We start from the raw sequence: 26815 nt of genomic DNA, 5'->3' as shown, positions 1-26815 counted from the left end.
ATTTTTTCAAAAGACAACTCGGTTTTGTTGATTTTTCTATTCTCTATTTTGTCTAAATCTGCACTAATCTTTATTATTTCCTTCCTTCTAACTTTGGGCTTAGTTTGTTCTTTTTTTCTCTAGTTCCTTGGAGTATGAAGTTAGGCTGTTTATTTGAAATCTTTCATCTTCTTTTTTAATGTAGATATTTATTGCTATGAACTTCTCTCTTAGAACTGCTTTTGCTGCATTCCGTAAGTTTTGGTATGTTGTGTTTTCATTTTCACTTGTCTAAAGATATTTTCTAATTTCCTTTTAATTTCTTCTTTGACCTATTGGATTTTCAAGAATATGTTGTTCAATTTCTATGTATTTGTGAATTTTATCATTTAAGTGTGCATGATGTTATCGCTCTGTTTGACGCTCTTTGACTGGATATTAAATAAAGACTTTTAAGACTCCCTCTGTTTACTAAAAGAAGATATGCTAAACTTTTAATCTAACAAGACTTCTGCTAAAATTAATTTCTTTTTTAGTAAGAATTTTTTGAATTGTAGCTCTCCTGATATATGTGAGATGACAGTGACCCCCTTTAAGGAAAGAAAGCCTAATGTGACACCACCTCTCAGAGGTGAAAGTGAAAGTCTGCATGTCATGTTACACTTTCTGTCAAAATGTCCTAGGACTGTCATTTACATTCAGCACCACAGGCCTGAATTTTGGTTGTTCGGTGGAAAACAAACGATGAAATTCAATGCATAAAATTGCAAAGCACTAATAATATTCCAGCACATTACTAAGAGAGATCATTGTTGCTTTAAATGGTAAAAGAAAAACCACATTAAATATACTCAAGTGGTTATTTGAAACCTATAGTAAAGTAGAAAATTCAATATTAATGAAATGAGAATATAACTTTAAAAAATGCATCTTTTCCACATGCTGCCTTCCCCACCACCATTATCTGTGGCCACACACTGGCTGGTGCTACACTGACCATGTGGAATGGGATGATGAAAAAACAATACCTGGAAGGACGAAAGAAGAGAGAGGAAACTCTTAAGTAGATATTTCCAGTGTTCAAAGACTCAAATTATCATTACGTGTTTTTAGTGGAAACCTAAATTGTTTTTCATTCATATATACATTCTACACACATTTCTACTGGGGAAAATTTTGCACTGCACTTCCTAATAAAAATGTGGAAATTTATAATATTCCTGTCTGTCCCTCATTTCTGATATTTCTATCTTAGTTTGGCAAAAGAATTGTAACATCATTGAATGATTGAATTACTTGATGGTATCAAACCTTTTCAATTTAGATATTTATATAAATGTCCCTTGCAATCAACAGTCAGATCATGTTGAAGAAATCTACAGTTCTTTTAAAGAAATAAATCAGTTTCGCTAAATCCAAAGGAATGTCATTAGTCTTCACAATTAATTCATTCTTCCAATAATACAATGTAACAACATTTTGCTGCCTATTGAACATTTAACATAACCGTAAAAATTCTCTTGCAAGCAACATATCCTAATTTACATATTATGCCTGAAAAACATAAAATTGTATATAGCACCAAAATAACTACCTAGGTGACAATAAAAATAAAGTTTTGGATATGATGATATTTTTCTGAAGTGAAACATAAATGCCTTAATAGGTTTGGAGTCCATGTTGCTTGAAATACTTTCTTAAAAAAATTAAGTACATACATGGCTGAGAAAAAAATCATGCCATGCTCTCATGTTTCACTAAATAACAATTTTGTTTAATTTAAATTTAATTGAAAAGTTAGAAAAATATGACTTTAGGGTATTTTTTTATACATTGCTACACTGACTAATGGAGCTTCTCCTTGAGTCCTTCATTGCTCTCACTGAGTCTCCTGTCAGCTTTCCCCTCCTACTACTCTCCCACATCTCCTCCAACTCCAGCGCATGCTTATAAAAGTTCACCCAAAAGTTTTTTTTCTCTTTAATAAAAAATTCCAGTAAATTGGAATTTTTACCACTAAGTCCCTGTATATTTGTCAATAGTTCACGTAGATCTTCTCTTCTGGGTAAATGTAGAAACAGGCTCTATTTGAACATTCAACATAGCAGGTATACTTCATGGTTTTACTGGTTCATTAATATGTTCATTTTGACAACAAGAAATATTAGACAGTTTGGAGAACGACACCACACCCATAGAATGTCTTGGGATAATTAGAAACTAAATGTATTACATTGGACTTAACATATTTACTTATGTTTTAGGGAACATAACTTGTTGCATGGCATATCAGAATCCACCTTCCTCTGAGCCTAGTATAGTAGGAAGGCCAGAGGTGCAATAAGATGCACCTTAGCAAGATCACAGTGCTTGATTTGGAGATCAGCGTTCTCAGGCTGGCTCTGGGGCAAATTACAATAACTGAAAAGTTTCTTGACTATTTCAGTTTTATTTACCTACAAGATGATGGTTTTGGACTATAGTTTATCGCTAAGTTACTCTTAGCTATAAAATTTGTTAGGATTTTACTGTACCTGTACCTTACAGAATGGCAAGCTATCACTAAGAAATTTTAAGTATTTTTTTGTATCTTAAATCTTTGGTTTCCCATGGCTATTCCTAATAGGATCTACCCTGGGATATTTACAAAATGTAGATTTTCCACTACAGACTCACGGAATCAGAATAGCATAGGCATTTTTCAAAGCTTTCTTAGTATTTCTGACACGGCCACTCTTTCCTTTGTTGTTTCATAGTACAATTTAGAATTTTTCCTTTGCTCAAAAACAGAGGAGGGCATATAAAAATTAGAGTTTTGAGAATATGAAAAATAATGATATACTACTTTATTTCAAATAACTGAATATGCAATAGGCAGATCAATGTGTTTTCACATTTCATTATAGAGTAATACCTTTTTCCTTTAGGGAAGCTGGAACCTTCACTTCTTTTCCCTTAATAGGCTCTGGAAAGAAACATTGAACATTTATTTGAAACCAGTATCAAAAGATGTAAGAAGACACATACAATGGATTCAATGAGCTAGCGGTAAGGTGAACCTGGATGGAAATGATATGATGTTTTCTTTCAAAAATAATTTTAATCATAGACAAAGAAACAACAGTATAGAGTACAACGAGCTGTTCTCTAATCACTTCTATTTAAAATAAATGTAAATTGTTGAATGAGGTACAATCTATTTGTTCATTTAAGGGGACGTGTATTTGGATGAATAGGAACTTGCTTTATCTGTAATTTTAAAAAACACATGACTTCAGCATCTAGAAGTCTTCCAAAACTGTTATAATCAGCACTAACTTAGTTTATTTCTTTCAGGCTATGTTTTTTCAAAAAAATAAACAATCAAATGGAAAACTCTGCATATATCATGTAAATGTGGTGTTTTAGTCATCAGACTCAAGTCAAACAAATTTCAAGAATAAGATTTAAAATAAATTTTGAGACAGTTTCATCTGTGAACTCCCAATGTCTTAAACATGTGGTCCTTAGTTAAAGCAAATCAAGTAAAACCTCATTTATCCTACCAGGTTCAAATACAGAATGAGTCTAATCATATCATGCCTTCCAGACATATATATGGGTCTGGAAGACATGATAAATATGATAAATTTATCATATTTATGATAAATTTGATAAAATATATGATGAAATATAAAATATATTTTTAACCTATTAAAAATAAAAGCTAAAACCAGTTTTCTGCCTTTTCTGCAACATTAAATCTCAGTATCTATTTTACTGACAAAAATGATTAATAATGCAGTGAGGAAGGAAGCAAAGAAAGAAATCTATCCTTCCAGCCCTTTTTTCTTTTCTCATCTGAGGTTTGGGGTGGAAGGCAAAAAATACGGTGGTGGTGCTTGTGAATGGACATGTCACTCCAAGCAATCGCTTAGAATCCACTGAGTTCGGGTGGATTTGGATTGTGTCAAGAATGTATTCTGGTGTTCCACTGAAAATGCTGTGTCCCTCAGAGCAAGATTTTCTTGATAGATAAACTAGAGCCTTAAATATCCATAGGCTTGTAGACTTTTTAAAAGTGGCTTTGGTGGCAAAGGAGTGTCCCTGTTGCTATTTATTGTGTTAAGAATAAATAAGATCGATTTTTTCTGTGTATTTCAGCATGTGAAGATGAAATCAAGAACTATGAATTGAATAGACACACGGAGAAGCTTCATTAACTTTTTTTTTTTCAGGCTGACGGGTAATTTACTGCTTTGCATTGGCTAAACCAAAAGAATTCATGTATCGTGAAATGAGAAGTGGTGGTGGGGACAGATTCCTGGTGGGGTGGGAGAGCACAACGCCTGGAACTTCACATTTCAAGATACAGCATGTTGATTTAAATGGGTGTCTGTACATGACTGTGTGAGATTAAAGTAGTTATAAAGAACAAGACCTAAAGAGAGGGCCTGTAGACTGCTTCGATTTTGGTGGAAAAAGAAGGAAGGGGTGGAAAAACAGATATACTTTTATAGGGTATATGAAGGTCGTAAATCCAGCACCTTAAATTTGAAGAAAGTCCTCAGAAAATAGAAATAATTTTTATTTCCTAGTTTGCTAATAGGAAGATACCTTTGCTCCCAGGCTGGGTCATCTCCTGCACCAACTTTCCTGCATCTCATTTCTTCTCAGTGTCCTTTTGACTTCAAGGGGTTTTGGCCTGATTTAAGAAGTCCACAGACTGGTCTGAGTGTCCCTAACTACCCAGGGATACCAAATATGACCAAAAATGTGGAGACAGTGTTATATGGGAATTCTGCACTTCTGTATTAGTAAGGATTGAAACATCGTTGATTTAGGTCAGCTATTAAGGCCTTTTTCAATGCATCTATCTTGTTTGTCAGGAGCAAAGCATTGGAGAGCACATTTTTTGTGTGTGTTGTTTTTACAAATATGGTAGTTTCTTTGCATTTGACCAACAGCCTACAGGGAGGCTTATGAATCTTGATTATCAGGATCTAGAATATGTTTAAAGGTGCTGGGATATTTCTTGGAACTCTCAAAATAATCTGGTAGGAGGTTGTAATGGAGAAAATGTTTACAAAGAAATAGGCAGATTATTTCAGGTTTTACACCACTCCCAGACACAAAGGCAATAATGAACTAGGGTGAGTGTTCGTGATGAATAAATCATTGGGGATCAGTTTCAAAGTCATCAGCCAACTTACCCTATTCTTAGCTCTAGCTTTTGTTTGATGAGTGGGAACGGCCAAGAAAAAGTATGGTGAAGACAAAGAGAAGCTGGGGGAATCATCAGGTGCATGGTCCTGAGCATCAGAATATGAAAGAAGATAAGCTCTGCTCTGAATTCTCTGGCACTAGATCCAAACATATGCAAGCCTGAGTCACAAAGCTAGTCAATAATTCTAATGTCCATCATATTACGCCGATGCCAGAGGAACCTAAGGGTGCTACTATTGCATTCTCAATAGAAGGTAATTAGTTAACCTCCTTGTTGCCTGGTTATGATTTGGTTTGCAGTTTCTTGGACCATGGGTGAATCTTGCAACCTCAGATAAGTCAGACTAATAAGAAGCAAGTAGCGAGAGGATAGTGGTGGATGCCAGAAGGAATATAACCAATAATAGGGCTAACTAATAGGGTTGCCTGGTTTCTGGATGGTCAGGGCTGCATAAGCAGGGCTCTGCCCTCTTGAGTGTGTACAGAGGGCTTACATGAGTCCACTAGCCCAGGAAAGTCAGTAGCTGAATGAGCAGCAAAAGGCAACAAGATGTGTCTTTCTCTTGCTCTTTGACTTTGGAATAATCATCCCTAGCCCTCTCTATACCTCCTTAAATAAAGACACAAGCCTAATGATGTTTCTTTAAATGTCTAATTTACTCATGGTTATCACATCCCCAGTAAATATAGCCCCAAAGGATTTCCGTGTAATAATTCTCATTTTTGAAATGTAGCATTGCTTCAGTATGGGTTCTAATATATACATGCAGGTGGAGTCTATAAGAGACCAGCAAAGGTAGGCAATCTTTAAGTTGCTCCAGTGAAATAAGAGGCTATGTAGCAAGTGGAATTGCTGCATTCTGATTCTGCCACAGTTCAGCAGCAAGCTTCAATAATCCTCTCCAGAAACAATAACACTGCAGAGGTTAAGGTCACTGAAATTTTATAGGTAATACTACAATTTTTTCTTTGATTTTTGTATATAATGAAAATTATATTCAGAAAATAAAGGAAAAGTGACAATATAATTCTTCTAAAATTGTACCCAACTTGTATATAACAAAGATATTTGAGGGCACTGACACAGCTTGAATAAAAAAAGAGGTTCATTTTAAATAGTTCCAAATCAATAATGATATGTAGTAGACCTTTATATACATGATTTTCTAGTGACTGTGGAGACATCTTGCAAATAGTAGAGAATTTAACGTTGAGGAAAAAGTGTTCCCTAGGAAATTGTCTGCAATTGTACATTAATAACAACAACAACAACAACAATAATAGAAATTACAGGAGCCTACTCAGTAAAGTGGTCAGTGTGGATATAAATTCTCCCAGATAGGGACTTCCCTGATGGTGCAGTGGTTAAGAATCTGTCTGCCAGTGCAGGGGACATGGGTTTGATCCCTGCTCTGGGAAGTTCCCACATGCCACAGAGCAACTAAGCCTGTGCTCCACAACTACGGAGCCTGTGCTCTAGAGCCCACGAGCCACAACTACTGAGCCCATGTGCCAAAAAATAAATAAATTCTCCCAGATAATGTTTTCTGGGACAGATGTTTACAAGTACCATTTCCAATTAGTTTAGGCTTCAGCACAAGTGAAGTCTTTAAGTAGTAGTTTAAATTTTTGATAATCATCATTGCCTGAAAGGTCATTTTAGAGGTAAGACCCAAATTTCTGTTGAGTTGTTTTCATAGTGGACAATAATATATGGTTCAAGTATTCCTGTGAAATAAGTGCTCACCAAAATAAGTATATTTCATACTGCATTGGAAGGAGGGAAGGTTTAGATTTTGCATGTATATATGGATATTCCTGGTAGTGTGTTTCAATAATACCTTTAGTTCTCACACAAACAAGGACAATGTTTTTGTTAATTGTCAGATAAAATGAGAATGGAGGTGAGAAGGAGTCTTTCTCAAAGAACAAGTAATCACTGGTGAAAAAAGGGACTGAGCTCCTCCGTGGGAATTAAGGAAAGTCACCCCAATAGTAAAAGGACTAAGACTATTTTCCACATCGCATATCCAGTGTGTCTATAGATTTTCTAACTTACGTAATGATCTCTGCACTCAAAGCAAAGGTGCTTTGAAGAATACAAATACAGGGCTTCCCTGGTGGTGCAGTGGTTGGGAGTCCGCCTGCCGATGCAGGGGACATGGGTTCATGCCCCGGTCTGGGAGGATCCCACATGCCGCGGAGCGGCTGGGCCCATGAGCCACGGCCGCTGAGCCTGTGCATCCGGAGCCTGTGCTCCGCAACAGGAGAGGCCATATCAGTGAGAGGCCCGCGTACCGCAAAAAAATAAAAAATAAATACAAATACAAGGGCCCTATTTTAAGGAGCAAGCAGTATCTGTGTTAAAATGAAATAAATGGGTGTTAAAATCCAACAAACTTGACTTTGATTCTTGCCTTTGCCTCTTACCCATAGTGTGACACTGAGTAATTTAAATTACATTTATCTCAGCTTCCTCCTTTACTGAAATGGTGATATCAAGCACAACTTGCAGAAACAAAATATATAAAGTAGATTGCAATGTGTCTGGCAAAGAGCAGACGCCCTGCTTCTGTGCTTCTCCCAAACAATCCTCACACCTTTGTCTGGCTAACTCTTCATGCATCATACTTGAATTTAATATAACTCTTCAGGAAAGCCTTCTCTGATTCCCCAGACTTGATTAGGAAGTCGATAGAGATGGCTTGATGCTTTATGTGGACATTATTCTTAGAAAGAGGCCTGGATCTGAATGGTACTTAAATAAGAATGTCATGCTCTTTCATAGCAATAAGGAACCTGATAAGACGAAAGCAGACAGAGCATGACTAGGAGTCTTTGAAGACAGCAGAATTCAGAACTCCAATTTCCAAGTCTTCCTCTCTATTCCTAGCTTTGCCATCTTTGTTTTGCCAATGATTAGCAAGTGTTTGGAAAGATTATGCACTAAATATATAGTTAATGAAGGACAGAAAGGAGAGAACCAGAAGGCGTGGAAGCAAACCCTTCTTATACTCTTTATTTTCCTTCTAATCTTTTTTTATCCCTTCCATTCTTTTTAAAAAATCATTTTTCTGTTTTTTTCTTTCAGAAATTGTAATCAGAGCACTTTAAGTCACAGTGAACTGAAGGAAAGTATTTAACAGACAGGTAAATAAATAAAAGTTTTCAAATATATGAGGGTGTCCTGTGCAATTCTGACCCACAAACCTGCAAAGAAGTTGACTAATGTACTGTGGACACATTCAGATATTTTTGCTAATAAATTTCTTGTGTTATGTTAACTTGACTCTATTACCTTTATCCTTCAGAACTGAAGACGTCTTTCCGGATTTTTCTTTTCTAATTTCTGCAAGAAGAATCATAGGGAGGAAAGGTTACAAGGAATAATGAAGAAAAAATGGCAAGTTCTTTATGTGTTATGTTTACTGAGGCTTAAAGAACCAGAGGGGCTCTGCTTTGGTATTCAAGATACAGGTGTCTACTGGGATAAATTGCTTGTAACATATTGAACTAAATATACGGAAGATAAAAATAAGCCCTGAAATTATTACAAGGGGCAGACTATGGTAGATAAAAGAATGTACAAATAAAATACTACGGGCTTTGGAAAAAGAAGGTATGATAAGAGTTATAGCTAACACTGTCTACTTACTATGTGTCACAGGCAATGTTCTCTACTGTTTAGTCATTCAACATTCACAATAACCCTGTAAGGTTGGTAGGTCTTGTTATTATTGCTACTTTTCACATAAAGGGATTAAATAACTTTCCCAAGGTCATGTAGCCCTTAAACGGGAAATCTGGGATTTGAACTAATGTCTCTCTGAACTCAAACACAAATATATTGGCTCTGGTAGCTCAATGATGGAATCAGGAAAGGCTTTGGCAGGTGGTACTGAAGAAGAGCTTGAAAGCTGGAAAGGAATTAGACCAAAAGAAATGAAGCTGAAAAGACATTTTACGACAGAAGAGAGAATGGGGAGGCATGGGCTGGACGGTTTGTCAGTTTGGGTGTGTGAGTCACTTGTAACCAAAAGAATACAGTAGAAGTCTTGCTGCGTGACTTCCTAGGCTAAATCAGGAAAAACCATGTAGCTTCTATCTGCTTCTCTAGCTCTGGGGGAAGCCAGCTGCCATATAAGTACGCCAACTGACACCGCCAGGTTGGCAAGACCAAATACAGGCAATCCAGTCAGCAGCCACAGCTGAGCTCCCAGCCAACAGCTAGCATCAACTGCCAGCCATCTAAGTGAGCCATCTTGGACATCCAGAAGTCAGTTACTTTAGATGTCTGCAGCCCAAGCCGACATCTGATTGTAATCACATGAGGTATCCAAGTGAAAAACTGCTCAGTTGATCCCTCCTGAACTCCTGATTCTCTAAATCATGAGCAAAGTAAAATCAGCTGTTGTTTTATATCACTAAGTTTTGAAGTGGTCTGTAAGCAGAAACAGCACATGAAACGGCTAATAAACAACAAAATATTGTACCATGCACAATATAAGTTCTCCAGTACAGCTATATAGATAACAGAGAAATGATTAATTCTACTTTTAAAACTGGGGAAGGATTTTACTGCATTTGGGTTTAGGTTCCTCAGCTGACTAGAATTTCACTGGTCAGGAAATAACAATTTAACAGTATATCAGGGTGCAGGATGTAAGTCAGGTGTTTTTAAAAGCTGAGGATTTTACAAAAAAAGAACTCCTGGAGTTCTTACTTGGTTCACAGAAGGATCATCTACCACCAATTAACATATGGAATATAGGTAACAGAGTTCTTTGGAGGAAGACATTATCTTTGTTTTGAATAAATTGTGCTTCATGTGTCAACAAGATACCCAAAAAGGAAATGTCTTGCAAACAGTTGGAAATACGGGCGAAGTACATATTACATGCAAGTGTTGCAGAAGCAAATCAGCTTGAAGTCTCATTTACAAATGGAAGCTATCAATACAACCAGTAACATGATTTTTTTAAATGCCCCAAACAAATCTTATTTGCTTTGATCACGTAAACTTGATTTAGTGAATAAACTAAGTATACAAGGGCAAAATAAATCCGAAAGTTAAAAATTGTTTTCTTAATAACATATGAAATTAAAAGAAAAACTGATGTCCTGTGTTACTTTTTACCTGCATGTTTTAAATCCAATCTCATATAATTTGTCTATATTGATATATATTCATATATTGGTAATATAAATTTTATCAATTTTGCTATTGCCAGATGTTTAAAAATGAATACCACACACAAGTGTGATCAAAAGAGCTATAAATAGCAAGCTAAATTTTAAATAATTTACTAGATAAAAACTATTCATTTAAAGAGAAAAATATTCAATTTCAATAAATCCAGGGTTTTTTTTAATGTTAGGAACCTGAATATCTAACCGATAAAAAGAATAGAAAATAGCATTTACTTTTTCTTCTAACATTATCCTCTAAAAGATAAAATGTATATATAATAATAGTATTTCCTTCTACAAGGTTTTTGTAAAAGGCCTATGAAACAGACAAAATAAAAAACTGAAATAATGGACAATCTTGTAACAAAAGAAATCAGCACTGGAGTTCCTCCTCAGCACATAAATATTTTGAACCCCAAAAACAATGTGTTTAAAGGAAAGGGTATTGATTAATAATATCTTTGATCTAGCTATTAGTTATTACTCATTGCTCTGAATGATCAAATTCATATCAATTTATTATTAGAGACATTAGGATATTAAAAAAAATATTTCTGTTGAAGTGTTTTGGCTTGATGTCAATGTCAAGTGTAGCTAGATTGTAAAAAAGAAACTGAAATAGGAAGGTGTAAAAGATCCTAACAGAACCATCAGGCAGCCCAGATTTCCTGGCTGTGTGAAGAATCAAACTCAAAATTCTTAACCTTTCTTTCCCAGCTAGCTCTACTGAAGTGTTCAAAAGTATCACTTCAAAAACTGTGGTTCTTTCCTCTTTCTGAAGATATGTAATTTGCCTGCTGATATGAGATATTGTTTCATGAGTATAATGAATAAGATCAAAGTATCAATTTTTTTTTGGATTTTTCTTCTGATGGAAAGAGTAGCTTTAAAGAACCATATGGAGAGCTCTATCCGTAAGTTCAATGACAGATAATTCCTCAGATCATGACTATTAATGTACACATCACACAGCACCAAAAATGTCAAAATTGTTTCATAACATCTCTGTTACATCCCAAAGTGATACTACCTTGTTCCTAGAGTGGTTCAATTGTGATTAGTTGCATGATTTTTAAATATTTAATATGTGAATGCCCTACATGCCTCCGTCATTGTTTTATGTTCATTTGGACATAATTTTGACAATCAGAGATATTTTAGAAAAGGTATTTTATAGCATTTTTGTATCTTTTTCAAACTCCAAAATATGTTTCATAAATAAATACAGAGAAAAGAATTTTCAAGTAGTCTAAATGGTTTAGCATTCTATGTTTATAATCCCCATGAGAAAAAATAAAACATTTTGATATTTTATGCAATACTAACTTTGAATACTCCTGAAAAGATGTTGTCAGGGTTTAATTTTACTCAGGACATTGTCCATTAACTTTGTAATTAAGTATGACTTGGTCGGGACACCATTTTTAACTTCCTTTTTGCCTTAGTGATTTAATCATTTAATCATTTAAGCATTTAATCATTTCCTGGTCTATAGACTAAATAACCTGGCACACATATTTTTAACATTTTAAAATATTTTTCTCTAAAAATCTGTTTAAAAATTCTCAATTTAAAACAACTCCAATTCAATTATATTTATATGTTGGTGTCTTTTTTTAAAAAAACTTGGAACTTCATTGTATTTCTTAGTCTTTATTTTTTAATTTAAGAATATAATTTTGCAACCTGTCTTATCCTCTATCTCTAACAGGACATTCTAATTAAAGAGTACAATATAAAATTTCTTTGAATGACATCTTAACAGTGTTGTTAGTACTTGAAGACTATGGTAAGGTATTTCTCAAGAAACTGTAAATAAGGGAATTCAGAATGTTTTCTGAAAGTTAAGCTAATAATCAATACAGAATGTGGAGAGTTGTGGAGTTCTGAAAGCACCAATTATATAATACTATATAACACTTTGTATATGCATCTCTGAGAAGCTTCCTTCAATTACTCAAGCACTGTGTTGTTCTAGGCAAGCTGGGCTGTGTTAACATGTTAAGACTGTGACATGGAGCGTGGCATAGGAATTCAAAACAACTAACAGATATAGAACTTGTCTAATGTGTATCTTGCAATCACCACGGAGATGGAAGTCTAATACAATGGACTAAGTATTCTAGTCCTTTTGACAAACTCTTTCCTATAGTAATACAGGTCTTCAAATTACCTTAGCTGAGGTACTTCCTGAAATCATCTAAATACTCTTTTCCTTTGACTGAATTCTGATAAAACTTTATAATTATGATGCTTTTACGCTGTGTAGCTTGGCTGCAAGAAGAGAATACTTTTCAGAATTCTGGACTGTACCTCAGTGGGGTATATTTTATCCGTAATCGGCTCTTTTAGAAAGATCAGCAATATGCAATTATTTAAAAAATAAATTAAGCACTCCTTTATATATTTGGGAGCTGAGATAAACTAGGACACCCTAGGCATATAATTTGCTTTCTAAGCCCTAAAGAATTTGTTTTTCAAAGAAAACTTTATTAGCTATGAATTTTTCTCATGTAACCATGTTCAACTTAAGATATCAAAGTTCCCATGTTTTCTTCAAGGAAAAAATCTTTTTAACAAGACTGTAATTTCCTTGAGGGCAAGCAAAGCTAGGTCGTGGTCATTCCTGTATTTACATATAATGATGAAGTGTTGTTTTGTATGGTTAGACACTTTTACATAAAATCTTGCTATGAATGGGATGTTTGTTTCACCCTGATATTCATATGTTAAAGATTAATACCCAATGTGATGGTATTTGGAGGGGGGCCTTTAGGAGGTGATTATGTCATGAGGGTAGAGCTTCATGAATGGGATTAGTGCCCTTATAAGAAGAGACATGAGAAAGATGATCTGTCGTTCTCTCTCCCTCCCTCTCTGCACCATAGCAGGATATAGTAAGAAGACATGTTTGCAAACCAGGAGGAGCCCCCTCACCAGGAACCAAATTGGCTGGCACCTGATTTGGACATCCTAGCCTCCAGAAATGCGAGAAATACATTTGTTATTTAAACTACCTAGTCTATAATATTTTGTTATAGCAGCCAGAGCTGACTGAGACAGATCTCTAACTCCTCACCCATTCCGGGAGGTAGACATTATCTAGATTTTATAGATATGATAATAGGATCTAAGAGAGGTAAATAACTTGTCTAATGTCATGACTACTAAATAGCAGTGGGAAATTTGAACCTGAACCATCAAAATTAAAGTTAGGGCTAAACTACTACAGTAAGTGCTGGGAGCACAATGGATTATAAAGTTGATAGCACCACAGATTACTTCTAGAAGTGAAGAGTGAGCATATTTGCATCGCCACTTCACAGCAGTGTTCTTCATAACTGCCAGTCTGCCATAGTTTTCCAAATTCTTTTCCAGAAGCAGGGACCATGTCATCTGGCACATACTAGGAAGTCAATAACTATTCATTGAATAAATTAATAAATTTGCCAAATTTGTGCTGATCACATTTTATGAGAAAACTTAACTATTAAATCTTTATACAAAGGCCTAATAATCACATAATTGCCTTTCATGGTTAGTTATTTCCCAATTTTGCAGTCCCAACCTGGCTAAGGTATCAAAGTAAAATGAAATCTCCGGTTTTGACAATTTTCATGGATAAAAACCAAAAATGATATATATTTCAACCTAACTTCATATAGCATTTTGCTTTCTTTACCTAAGAAATTTTGGATGGTGAATTTCCAGTGTGTAATAATCTCACACACCTGTATTTATATACTTAATTTTCAATTAATTTTTGTAAAAATCCCAAATCTCTTCATTTTAAATGTAACATATTCTTCTATTTTCTATGACCATCATAATATTGTATATATTCTATATTGTCTTTTGCAATTCTTTTCTCAATTAGAAATCTTTTTCTACAAACACATTTATGTGCGATCTGAGAAATTTATCATTATAGTCTGTGTTCAAGCATGAAACATTTTATGAGAGGATGTATATAGAAAACAAATCTAATTGAATATAAGAAGAATTTAACTTAAAAATTATTAATAAAATAAAAAAATAGGATTTTGAAATAAATCTTTCTGTTATTCATAGTATGGAATATCATAGTATTTTGAAATTCACTTAGTGGATTAATTCTTTAAGATTTCCATACCATTTTTTAAAATTAATGAACTATAATAATTTTTAGAGTAGATTAAGGTTTATAGTAAATTGAATGGAAAGTTCAGAGGGTTCCCACATATGTCCTCACCTAATACACCCCACCTTCTCCATCATCAAATCCCTAATTAATGTTGTATGTCTGTTACAGTTGATGAACCAATATTGATACATCATTATCAACCAAAATCCACAGTTTACATTAGGGTTCATTCTTAGTTTTGTTCATTCTGTGGATTTTGACAAATGTATAATGACATACATATACCATTATAGTAGGATATAAAATAGCTTCACTGCCCTAAGAATTCCCTGTGCACTACCTATTCATTCCTCCCTCCCCCCAAACCCCTGGCTACCACTGAACTTTTTACTATCTCCATAGTTTTGCCTTTTCCAAAGAGTCATGTAGTTGGAGTTATATAATATGTAAACTTTTCAGATTGGCTTCTTTCACTTAGAAATAGAAATTAATGTTCCTCAATGGCTTGATAGCTCATGCCTTTTTATCACTGGAGAAAATTCTTTTGTATGGACATACCAGAATTTATTTATCCATTCACCTATTTAAGAAATATTTGTTGGTTTCAAGTTTAGCAACCACGATTAAAGCTGGAATATTTGTGTACATTAGTTTTCAACTCATGTGGGTAAATACCAAAGAGTATGACTGCAGGATCGTATGATAAGAGTACATTTAGTTTCATAAGAAACCACTAAACAATCTTCCGTGAGAGTTCTTGTTTCTCCACGTCCTCCCCAACATTGGATGTTTCAGTGTTTTGGATTTGAGCCATTCTAATAGGTGTGTAGTGGTATCTCATTGTTTTAATTTGCAATTTCCTAATGATGTATGATGTTGAGCATTTTTTCATATGCTTATTTCCCACCTGTATATCTTCTTTGGTGAGGTATCTGTTCAGACCTTTTGCCAATTTTTAAAATGATTTGTTCATTTTCCTATTGTTGAGTTTTAAGAGTTCTTTGTGTATTTTGGATAACAGTCCTTTATCAGATATGTATTTTACAAATATTTTCTCTTATTCTGTGTTTTGTCTTTAAATATTCTTGACAGTATATTTTGCAGAAGTTTTTAATTTTAAAAGAGCCCAACATATCAACTTTTCATTTAAGGGTTGTGTCTTTGGTGTTGTATCTTAAGAGTAATCTCCAAAGATAAACTAGATTTTCTCTTATGTTTTCTTCTAGGAGTTTTATAGTTTTATGTTTTACATTTAGGTCTATGATCCACTTTGAATTAATATTTTGAAAAGGATGTAGGATTCACATCTAGATTCTTTTTTTTTCTTTTTGCTTGTGAGTGTCCTAGTACCATTTGCTGAGAAGACTATCCTTTCTCCATTGAATTGCTTTTGCTCCTTTGTCAAAGATCAGTTGACTATTTTTGTGGATCTATCTCTGGGCTCTTCATTTTGTTCCATTGATCTATTTGTTGATTCTTTCACCAACATCACAGTGTGATGACTAATGTAGCTTTATAATAAGTCTTGGGTGTCAGTCCTCAGACTTTGTTCTTCTCCTTTAATGTTGTCTTGGCTATTCTGGGCCTTTTATTTTTCCGTATAAACTTTAGGATCAGTTTGTTGATATTCATAATATCTGTTTGTCAATATCCATTGGAATTTTTATCATGATTGCATTGAATCTATAGATAACTTTGTAAAGAACTTACATCTTAACAATTTTGAGTCTGCTTACCCATGAATATAGAATAGATTATTCTTAGATTTGTATCTAAGTCTTTCCTTTTTTTGGCACTAATGTAAATGGTCTTGCATTTTTTATTTTGTTCATTCCAATTTTTCATTGCTGGTACATTCGAGAACAATTGACTTTTGCAGATTAACCTTGTGTCCTGCAACCTTGCTATAATCACTGATTAGTTCTATGAGATTTTTATTGATTCTTTAGAATTTTCTAAATAGATGATCATATCATTCAAGACAGTTTTATTTCTTTCTTCCCAACTGGTATGTCTTTTCTTTCCTTTTCTTGTCTTACTTCATTAACTAGTACTTCCAGTACAATGTTGAATAAGTGTGCTGAGAGGGGACATCCTTGCCTTGTTTTTTATCTTAGTGGGAAATTTTCTAGTGCCTCATCATTAAGTATGATGTTAGCAGTAGGTTTTATTGCAGATGTTCTTTATCAAGTTGAGGAAGTTTCTCTCTGTTCCTAGTTTGCTGAGAGTTTTTATCATACATGGATGTTGGATTTTGTCAAATGATTTTCTGTATCTATTGAGATGATTTTGTTTCTTGTTTATCTGGTTGATGTAATGAATTACATCAATTTATTTTCAAATGTTAATCCAGTTTTGCTTACCTAGAATGAATCCTACTTGGTCATGGTATATAATTCTTTATATACACTATTTAATTTGATTTACTAATATATTAGACTTCAATGAAATTTTTTGAAATCTTTAACAGCACTTTAAACTTTGTGATGGATATGTGCATATAAAAGAAAGTTGAGGTCTGAGACTCTCAAAGAGGCTTTGGTTAGAGTAAAAGCAAAAGCCAATGCCATTTTAACAAACTAGAAACTGTCCTTCCTACAGTGCTTAGCAGTGTGACAAAGTGATCCCCCTGCAGAACAAGAACCCCAGGTCTATTTAAGTTTCTTCACTTGGGAGCAATATGTTAGAAGAAGAATACATTTTTTTTGTATTTTGAAAAGGTAAACTTGATTCATTCAATAAATATTTATTCAATGTCTCTTTTGGGCTCAGAGCTGAGAAAAAAAAGAAAAGAGGGTTTCATGGAGTTCAGTCTATGCTGAAAGGCATCCACGTAGACAGATTAAGTACAATGATAGAGACACATACACAGGGCTCTGAGCTCATAGCAGAAGGACTGACAAACTACCTGATGCAATAAGAAAAGACCTCACAGAGGTACTGGAATCTGTGATCAATCCTGAAACTGGATATAAAATTTGTCATCAAAGAAGAATTGGAAAGACATCTCCAACATAAGGAACAACATAAGGAAAAATGGAGTGTGAAAGTTCATGTGGCTGCCTCACTGGATGTACAAAGTCGGGGAGAAGTATGTGAGCCAAGGCTGGAAAGTCACAGTGAGGGATAGTGATAAAGAAACCAGCAGTACCCTGCTAGAGAATTTGAATTTATATCCTTCCAATGATAAGGAGTCCTTAAACATCCTTAGTCCAAACATTTTTTTCAGTCATTGTGTCAATGAAATTAAACTTTTGCTCTTAAGAGAATATTATATATACTGAACTGACTGACAATACTTAGAAAGTCATTGCTATTTTGTTTGGAAATATGCCAAAACTGAAACCATAATTCAACCACAGTTTGTTATCCACATTCTCCTGTCTCCTGAGACAATATCTTCTTCTGTTTCATTTTTTATAAATTCTTTTGTACATATGTGTCATGGGCATAATTTCTGCATCCTGTGTTCCATTATTAGTGATCCTTGTAGCTAAATTAATATTTAGAGAACCTTCATGTCATTTCATTGGATATTCAATAGTATGCTTTGCTCCAGCAATGTACTTTTTGAAACTTAAGTATAATTTAAGTGTATATATTGAAATTCAAGTGAAGTAAATACTTCAAATATTAGAATTCTATTTAGTAGATTTATATAATACTTAGAAATATTTTCATTTTAGAATCTGAATCTGACATTTCTGTTTATACTTTGGTACAGATTGTACTTGCAATCAGAAAAGTAAGTTTATTCTTCAGCATTTGGGTCAAAGTTGGAAACGTCTCAGGCAAGGGAGACATTTCTTACAAATGAGAATTAGACAATATTAGGACTGGAAAGTTCTGTAGAGAATGCTTAGTAAAACAATCTTGGCTTACAAAAGGAGATTTACGAAAAAAGTAAATACCCTAATGTCACAGAATAAATTACTGGAAGAGATAGACCAAGCCTTAAGTTTTATTTTCAGATAACTGTACTATATTATTCAAGCAGATTAATATTTCTAATCATTATTAGTTTTTATCAGTTATTTCTTTTCAAGGACCAGCAATACAAGTGCCAACTCCAAGCTAAGAATTGTTGACCATGATTTTTATTGCCAAGACTTTTAACGAGACTACAGATGCTCTTTATGAGTTATCTGACCTAGTATCTCTCTTTCTTATATAAAAATCAAGTGAAATAAAACCCAAAATTTGCAAGTCAAAATGATGAAGAAATTTTCTAACTTATATTTTGTCATTTCATAATTCCAAAGGAGTATCTGAATTGAATTTTCAGGTTTTAAGAATTGCTTTTTATTTAGCATATAATACATCATCATTCTATGAAAAACTGGGGCAGTAATAATCAATAAGGTGCAAGTAAATTTTATGTAGAATGATGAAAAATTTTTTCATGTTTATTCCTGAAATTATTTGACCTATAATGTGTACTTTAATTTACAATTAGAAGAAAGTAACAATGCATTTTTATGTAGGGCTAATGATTTAAGATAATATCTGCAATTTGATTTTTAGAGACTGTAGCTTAAACTCCATTAATTTGTTCCAGGATATGACATGGCAATTGATTTTAAGCAATTTTATTCAAGATAGTGTGTATTGTATTCCAACTCTTTTTTTTTCCCTAAATAGGCCTTTAGCAGAAAATCAATTTATAAATGAAAGAAAAAAGTCAGTAAAAAAGGGATAAAAAAATTCTCCCAAAACAATCTTTGTTCTGGCCACTTAGCTTTGTAACAGAGCAGCTTATAATATACTTTCTATTAAAAATCCCTAAGGGAAAAAAGAGAATAAACCCATATGTGGTTTCAGAATAAAAGCAGGAGTGAAAGTAAATATTAATAGAAAAAAGAGACATAATTAGCAGTTTAATGTCCTTGAACTTGCAAGGAGGTGTTTTCTTGGTGTGTTATGTGGTAAACACTACAATGCATTTCTGCAGTCTTTTATATAATCTAGCGTAGAGTGTCAAAGGAACAAACAAAAGTCAATTTTTCTCTCTGGAGAACAAAATCGTAATCTTCAAATATCTATACTGAGTAATTAAAATAGTTTTTACTTGCCAAATCCTGGTTTTGGTGATCAAAATTCTCTATGAGGAAAAATAAGGTTTGTAAGAGTTTTCATTATAAAGAGGATGAAAATGGTCTTTTGCAGATTTAAGGATTTCTTAAAGAACCATCAATCTAATATTAAGATGTAGACAATGATCAAAAATACACTTTATCTGAAGTGCATTGTCATTAAATTCATAAATCATATGACAACTTTTCTTCATATTTACAATTTGGGCTTTAGGAAATGGTTTATAACTGCATCCATTAGTTTACATAAAGATTGTTGGACATTATATCAAGACAAAGTTTTAGAATTATAAGATAGATGAAGCAAGAGCACATGCATGATGTAAAAAGTTTGTTGCTTTTAAGAACCTAAAAGATGGATACAATTGCCATTAAGAAATTACTTTGATGAATCATGGAAGGGATAGAATATAAACAGAGTAGGAGTGACACACTACCCCTATGTAAATTGTGTGTTCTGGCAACGTCAGGTAACTTAATTTAGCTCATCTAACAGCCAGTTCCTCTGACTCCAGAGTTTAAAAGGTAACCTGGTGGTAAAAGTAGTGACCCCAGTATGAAACGCAGGGGGAGGTTCCTGGGGTAATGTTATAGTTTTACTGTTCTTCTCCATGAAATGGCCACAGTCTCTAAGGAAAGGAAAGAAAAAGATAGGCACAGAGGTCACATTAAGCAGAGGAGTGGTTCAGTTTCATGATAACTGAAAAGCAGAATTATGCATGACGGAAACTGGAATGTGGGCATTACAATTATCTCTCTGTGTGACTTGTGCTTGCCTATAGTATATCCTGCATAAAATAAGAGTGATCAAGTTACACATTAGTTTATTAGAGAAAATGGATCATTAATACAAGAACCATTAATTTCTGAGGGAAAGGTACAGCATGAATGCATCTTTTAGCATTGCCTCCGAATCTTGCCAACCTCACTGGCACACATTGCTCCTTTACCGGGCTGAAATTCTCTTTAGCATTCAATGACATTCCTACCAATAAATGAATCACATGAACCCAATATTGCATGGCAGGAGGTGGTACCCTGTAGGAGATCAATGCAACAATACAAACTTTTTGAGTGTGTTGTGAATCAGCTGTGATAGGGAGGATTTATACCTGTCTATTTATTAAAGTGATGAAAGGAATGGGGAGGAACATGGTGAAAAAGAAGGGACTAGAAAGAAATTTCCATACATGAGATCATATGATTATGAGAACATTCTAAAATTATTAAATGAAATAAAAGTAAGAAGTAGCAGTGAAATGTGTTATGTGAGCAAGTGAGATAGTGGAAAATTGCAAAAAGTTCTCTTGAAAATATATAAAATATGTAAGCAAGCAGAGTACACTCATTTTTACAAGCGTTGCATGAGCTCTGTATGTAGACCATCTTCTCTCCAAAGCCCACTTGATACTCCTCACACCCATTCCCAGCGCCTAGTCTGTTGTGGGCGCTCAATAAATATTAAACAACCAGAGCACAAACTATTGTCAAAAGTTTGGAATTCACAGGAATCAATACTATTGTTATTATACTTTAACATTTATTGAGGGTCAACAGCATGACTTAGTCCACATGTGCAAATAGGTTATTTTATAGTCACATATTAAGCAAATAATTAAATACAATATGTATCAACTACACCTTCAGTTTTACTACATTGATCTTAAATGTAAAATTGTTTCTCTCTTTTTTTATAGTGTTGACACATCATGAAGTATAAACATTTATTATTTAAATAAATACGTTTCTCTCAGAGAAATCATTACTCTTAGATATTATTAATGTTCACTTGAAAGTATGGGATCAATCTACAATAAATACACATCGCAGATTCTAAATAGACCAGTACATGTACAAAGAATAGAAGAATCTGAAAAGTGTCTGAGGACAATGACAAACACACAAACCATGTAATATCAGTTGGGTTTCACTTGTTGTGACAATTTAAAACACTAATACAATTATGTAGGGTACCATTGTTTACAAAATAGCAACAAAGGCAAAGAAAAACAGAAAGTCTTCAAGTGGACACAAATTACGGCACTTATGAATTTTAAAAAGATTTCTTAATTTAAAGCAAAATATAAGTTTTATTACAGGAAATGAACTGCATTTGATACATTTATGATCCATATGCTCCAATTTTACCCTTAATAAAGTGATTACTAATTGTGTTCAAATTTATTCTTGGTGGTTAATAGGTACTCAAATTCTATTTAATCATTTTTCATGAATATTTTTGTCATGTTTGTACTTAAGTGGATTTTGAAGTGATTTTTAATTGTTAAGAGGATGGAAGACTATAACTAATGTTTCTGTAATGAAATTTTCAGTTTAATTTTGGGATACTAAAATATCCAAGTTTATAAAGTGTGTTTTCCCTTAACATTTGAGTCTTAGAATCCTAGAAATAAAAGTCTTTCTAGACCAGCCTTCTCCTATAGCAGGAAGAGCCTTTATATTCTGATATAAGGGACATACTACTTAAAAACTTTGTTGAACATAAATTTTTTTATGATTTAAAGGAATAGAAGATCATCTAATTCAGTTCTATAATGTAAAACCAAGAAAAGTGAGGATAAGCCTTTATGTTTCTATATTTAGACACACATTGGCCTAATAGGGCAATTATTAAATTTTCTCTCATTTTAAGATTTTTTTTAATTTACAATATAGAAGGTGCCATTGCTAAATTTAATTTATTCGATGTCTTTAACCATATGATGGTTCACCACATGCTGTTCTGTTATGTAAGAGTACCATCTACAAAGATCATAATAATGATATAATTAATGAATAATGCATATTTAATTATTAATTTGCTCTACTTTTTTTACTTTAAAATGAGAGTAGTTAGATGATTTAATCACTTATCCTGGTTTCTGAAATATCTGGCAATCTTTGCTATCAGAAATCACATTTGATTTACTAAAATATCTTAATTGTACAGTACTTAGAGGCGCAGATCATCGATATCTGGATCACCTAGTATTCTTTTCTTCAACAATTCCTCTATGTTTTCATTCAACCCACAAGTATTTTTTGAACACTTCCTACATGCCAGCACTGTTACAGGCCCTTAGAACAAACTCTTAAAGAAAGCTTTAAGTAATATCATGCACAGGTGTGAATGAAAGAAAAAGAAAGATGATATGCGAATGATTTGATTTATTACTATTTTCTTCACCTTTTCATTGTTAGATTGAAATCACTTTGAAGGAAAAATATTAGAAACAAGGAGATGCTGGGACTCCAATCTACAACTCATATCGTTAAAGTTAGTTGTCTTGACTGGTCTCCTTCCCTGCCACAGTAAGTAAGAAGTCACTTCCCTAGAGTGACTGCTTTGATCCTCTGGCTAGTAACAAGCAAATACTATGAAAAATTTTCTTCTGAGAGAAAACAAGATTGAAAAAGAGAGAGGGAAATTGGATTTAGGGGGACAGGTCAATTTTGAAAAGTAATACTGAGGAAAAAGTACACTAAAAATGAGAAATTAAATATCAAACAATAAATAAACCAAGCTTAATGAAATGTGATGTACTCTTTCTAGATATAATATACAAATATATAAAGACAAATCTTCATACAGTAGCACGTGTTGTGATGTTTTATCTTTGGCATTCCTTGGCTCTCACTATAAGGAGAGCAACATGTATTGTGGAAAATATTTGTGTCTCCTGATGCTTCTAGGTAACTGCTTTCTAAACAAGAGAAATCGTTAATGGTGTCTGTGGTGTGTGTGGGTGTGTATGTGTGTGTGTGTGTGTGTGTGTGTGGCTTTAGTGTGGGAAAATTTATAAAGAGTTTCTTAATACTCAAAATTCTGGTCTAGCCAATTTAAGATCTTTATGAGAAGAATAACTAAAAACCACATGATCCATCATGAATTAAAGATAAAATAGAGATACTTTTTTGGACTTTTGCAGAGGTTAGATTAACTAAATTTCTAATTCTTAAACGATATGAGGTCTAGTTCACTAAATTACATAAACATAACATTTATTTCACCTTTCACTATATGAATTTTCCATAATGTAAAGTTTAGCTTAATCGATGTTTCCCAAGTACAATTATAATGCAGACTAAGTTCAGAGTTTCAGTGTACACAGTTTTACATAGATCACACAGTGTATGTGAAATCTATTAAGAATTATGAGTGTCATAGTTTTTCCCTAGTACAAGTCCATAAGTTAAACCTTAAATGAAAATAACTCTTTATAAACTATTTAACTGTACTTCAAAGAATTATGAACTAGTTTTAGATTATTTATACTTCTGAAAATAACTAAAAACTATATAAGGAAGAGAAATACACAATAGTCAAAGCATCATCTTATGTATAAATATTAGAATATTATGAAATCTGTAGAATGTAATTGATTTATTATCACATAAATTCCTTGATTTATTCAAATCACAAAATATATATTTTCATATAAATTATTAGTCATAGATATACCATCGCAAAAGTATGCAAGTTATCCAAATACCTTATTTCTTATGATTTAAAAAGAATTATAAAATAATCTGAAGGAGTAAATTCACATCCCTAAGAGCCATTTCCAGTCTCAAAACTATTTGAGGCAACATTATAGAATTAACGAAACTGACACCAACATGAAGGTAAGAACACATAAACAATCTGAGCTTAATCAGTTATATGTTAGGTACTATTATTAATGTGGACATTTTATATTCTAGTCAGTCTTCTCTTAATTTGCTGTGGCTATAAAAACAATCTGCAAATGCTGTAAGATGAGTAACCAATGCCTGTATACTAGAGGGGAGAAAAACTATGAAGCTTAATGAAAGCAAAATGTTTTGATTCTCATTTATATTGAAGCTGATTTTATAAGGGAAAATGCCTAAGTAAATACTATATACTTAACTAGGAGTTTATATTTTTTCATATCCTTTTACATACGTTTTCTTGTTTGAACTCCACATCTTGTCAGACAGGTAGGTCAGGTATAATTAACTCTATTTTTTAGAGAAGAAATTTAGGCTCAGAACCTTGTCTAAGTCAACAAGTTGAAACTGGGATCTGTGCTCCTAGAGCTCTACTTTATATTTCAGAGACCAAAGTATCCACCTCAAAAAGAAGCTGACAGAAACATTTTATTGAATTCTAAAAGTCCAGGTAGTCCACAGAAGCCAAAATGAATTTGAAAACTTATTCAATGTGATTTAATGTGATTTTTCTTTTGAAAAACCAAAGGAAATAAATCCTTAATGAATTTTTTAACCTTAGTTTACTTATCTGAAATGTGAGGGTTTGAAGGATTTTCTTGATATATATATGTAAAAATATCTAATTTCTGATATTAGGAATTTGTCTCAAATTTAAGAGGAGAAATGATTTTGATTTCATTCTTGACAAAATTATTTCTAGTTCCGATTTCATCTATTTATTATAATAAATAATACATATTATAATATTATAATATATTAAAAGCCAAAGAGTGGGGGGAACAAAAATTAAAATTATTAGCACTATGAGCTCTGACAGAAGGCCCGACATCACTTCAAACGCTTTTATTCTACTCTGCTGTAGCATTTTTTTCAAGCATATTCTAAAATGATATATTTATTATATAGCTGCATTAAAAAAAAGAAAATGCATTATTTATGGCATTATGGTTTATAACACTGAAATTTTAGACCTCTTGGGAGAATCAACTGCTGAAGTTGTAATATAAACGCAAGTAATTTACCTGTATTGCTGGTTTTTTGCTTTGTTTTAACATATTACTTTTCAAGCAGTAGAAATTGTTTTTGCATAAACAGAATTGTGTCACCTCTATTCTTTAAACTATGATCAGTCAGGTGGTGTTAAAACCACAAATCAAACAGAAAAAAATGTCTACCAATTGCCCTGGAAGATTTCCTTATTCCCAACAATCTTCAGCATTTCTCTTGATGTAATTAAGCAGTCTGTGGAGCTTTCCTGTTCTGAACTTACACTCAAAGTTTAGTTATACAAAAGAACAAAACCCCAGATTGCCACCTCACATTCGCCCTGGCACAGAAAAACATGCAAGGACAGTGAAAGAGAGCAATCGATTTAAAGGTTATTGTCGTCCGCCTGTCTGAATCCAGTGCTTTCCTCCTCATGTTGTTGTCTTTCTAAAGATAATGTCAACCTCCTTCATTTTTTTTTACCTTGCTCCACTGTCTTGGTTGTTTTCTCTTCCTTCTTTCCAGGTACAGCTGCAAAGCAGAGATAAGGTTTAAATAAAATTCCAGATGTAAGTGCTGCTTCTGCTCAAAAGGCATTTTGTAACTCATTCAATGCCAAAATTTTCTTCTAAACAACCTATTTTAAAGCTTTTTCAATATTTCTCACTTCTTTAAAATCCAACTGAAACCTACTATTATAAATCTATTCTTAAAGAATTAGAGAAAAAAATAATCCCTTGCCCTCTTCTTACTAGTCTTTGCACACTGTTTTGTACCTTATTCTTTTATACTCTGCTTTGATAAACAAGCTTTATGAAGAATTCCGCTTGACAGGATTACGATTAATCGACTTACATTCCAGGTAACTGCTGGAGCCACTTAGCGTCTTGAAAATGTCAACTAGATGCTCCTTAAATTCAAGCTTAGTGTTGCTTAATCAACTCAAAGGACAGTGTAGTCATGCTTGAGATTTGCTTAAATATTAAATGAAGTCATTCCAAATCACAAGTAACCAAAAAAGAAATAAGAATTATCACTTAGGTGCTGTTTCCCATGAACTACTGAGATTTTACTACTCTCGGTGGAGTATTATCTGCTTACCTTGTTATACATCCAAGAAATAGAAATGATTCATACAAAATCAGTGTACTGAAATAACTGATTCAAGTAAGGATCTTCAGAGGACATTAGCAACTATTAGATGAAGGATGAATGGGGAACTGGATATTGCCGTCATACCCAGGTATCACCCCCAAGAGTTGCATGGGGAAAACTGCAACTTGGAAATGAAGAAATGTGATTGTCACCAGCTTAACCCACTGAGGAAACTTAAAGCCACTCATTCACAATAGGACATCCAGACATTCTGCGCTTCCTCATGACATGCAGTGTGATGTACAACTCTATCACCTCTGAAGTATTCTTGCCAAAGGAGCCAACTGGAATCAAGCTAAGCCAAAGATTAAGCTTTCAGGTTAATCAAATATATGATATAGAGAACATATTAAATAATATTCTGAAGAAACAATTACATAAATCAAGT

General features: G+C 33.4%; 1 protein-coding gene across 5 annotated transcripts in view; it reads right to left on the bottom strand.

Moving 5' to 3' along the window:
* TRDN (triadin) overlaps positions 1–26815 on the bottom strand; it is a 304940-nt gene that overhangs the window by 2850 nt on the left and 275275 nt on the right. For 2 of the 5 annotated variants that reach the window (XM_060168344.1, XM_060168341.1), the window contains one exon: positions 25635–25803. In XM_060168344.1, coding sequence (XP_060024327.1) covers positions 25742–25803 — 62 coding nt within the window. In that variant the 3' untranslated portion in view covers positions 25635–25741. Of the gene's footprint in view, positions 1–2893; positions 2945–8482; positions 8534–21091; positions 24574–25634; positions 25804–26815 lie in introns of those variants that run through there. The other 3 variants (XM_060168337.1, XM_060168339.1, XM_060168340.1) reach the window with 3 other exon arrangements.

Source organism: Lagenorhynchus albirostris, chromosome 12 (genome assembly GCF_949774975.1).
Source record: "Lagenorhynchus albirostris chromosome 12, mLagAlb1.1, whole genome shotgun sequence".
In the NCBI taxonomy this organism is placed as follows: Eukaryota; Metazoa; Chordata; class Mammalia; order Artiodactyla; family Delphinidae; genus Lagenorhynchus; species Lagenorhynchus albirostris.
This window is presented reverse-complemented; position numbering and strand designations above follow the sequence as displayed.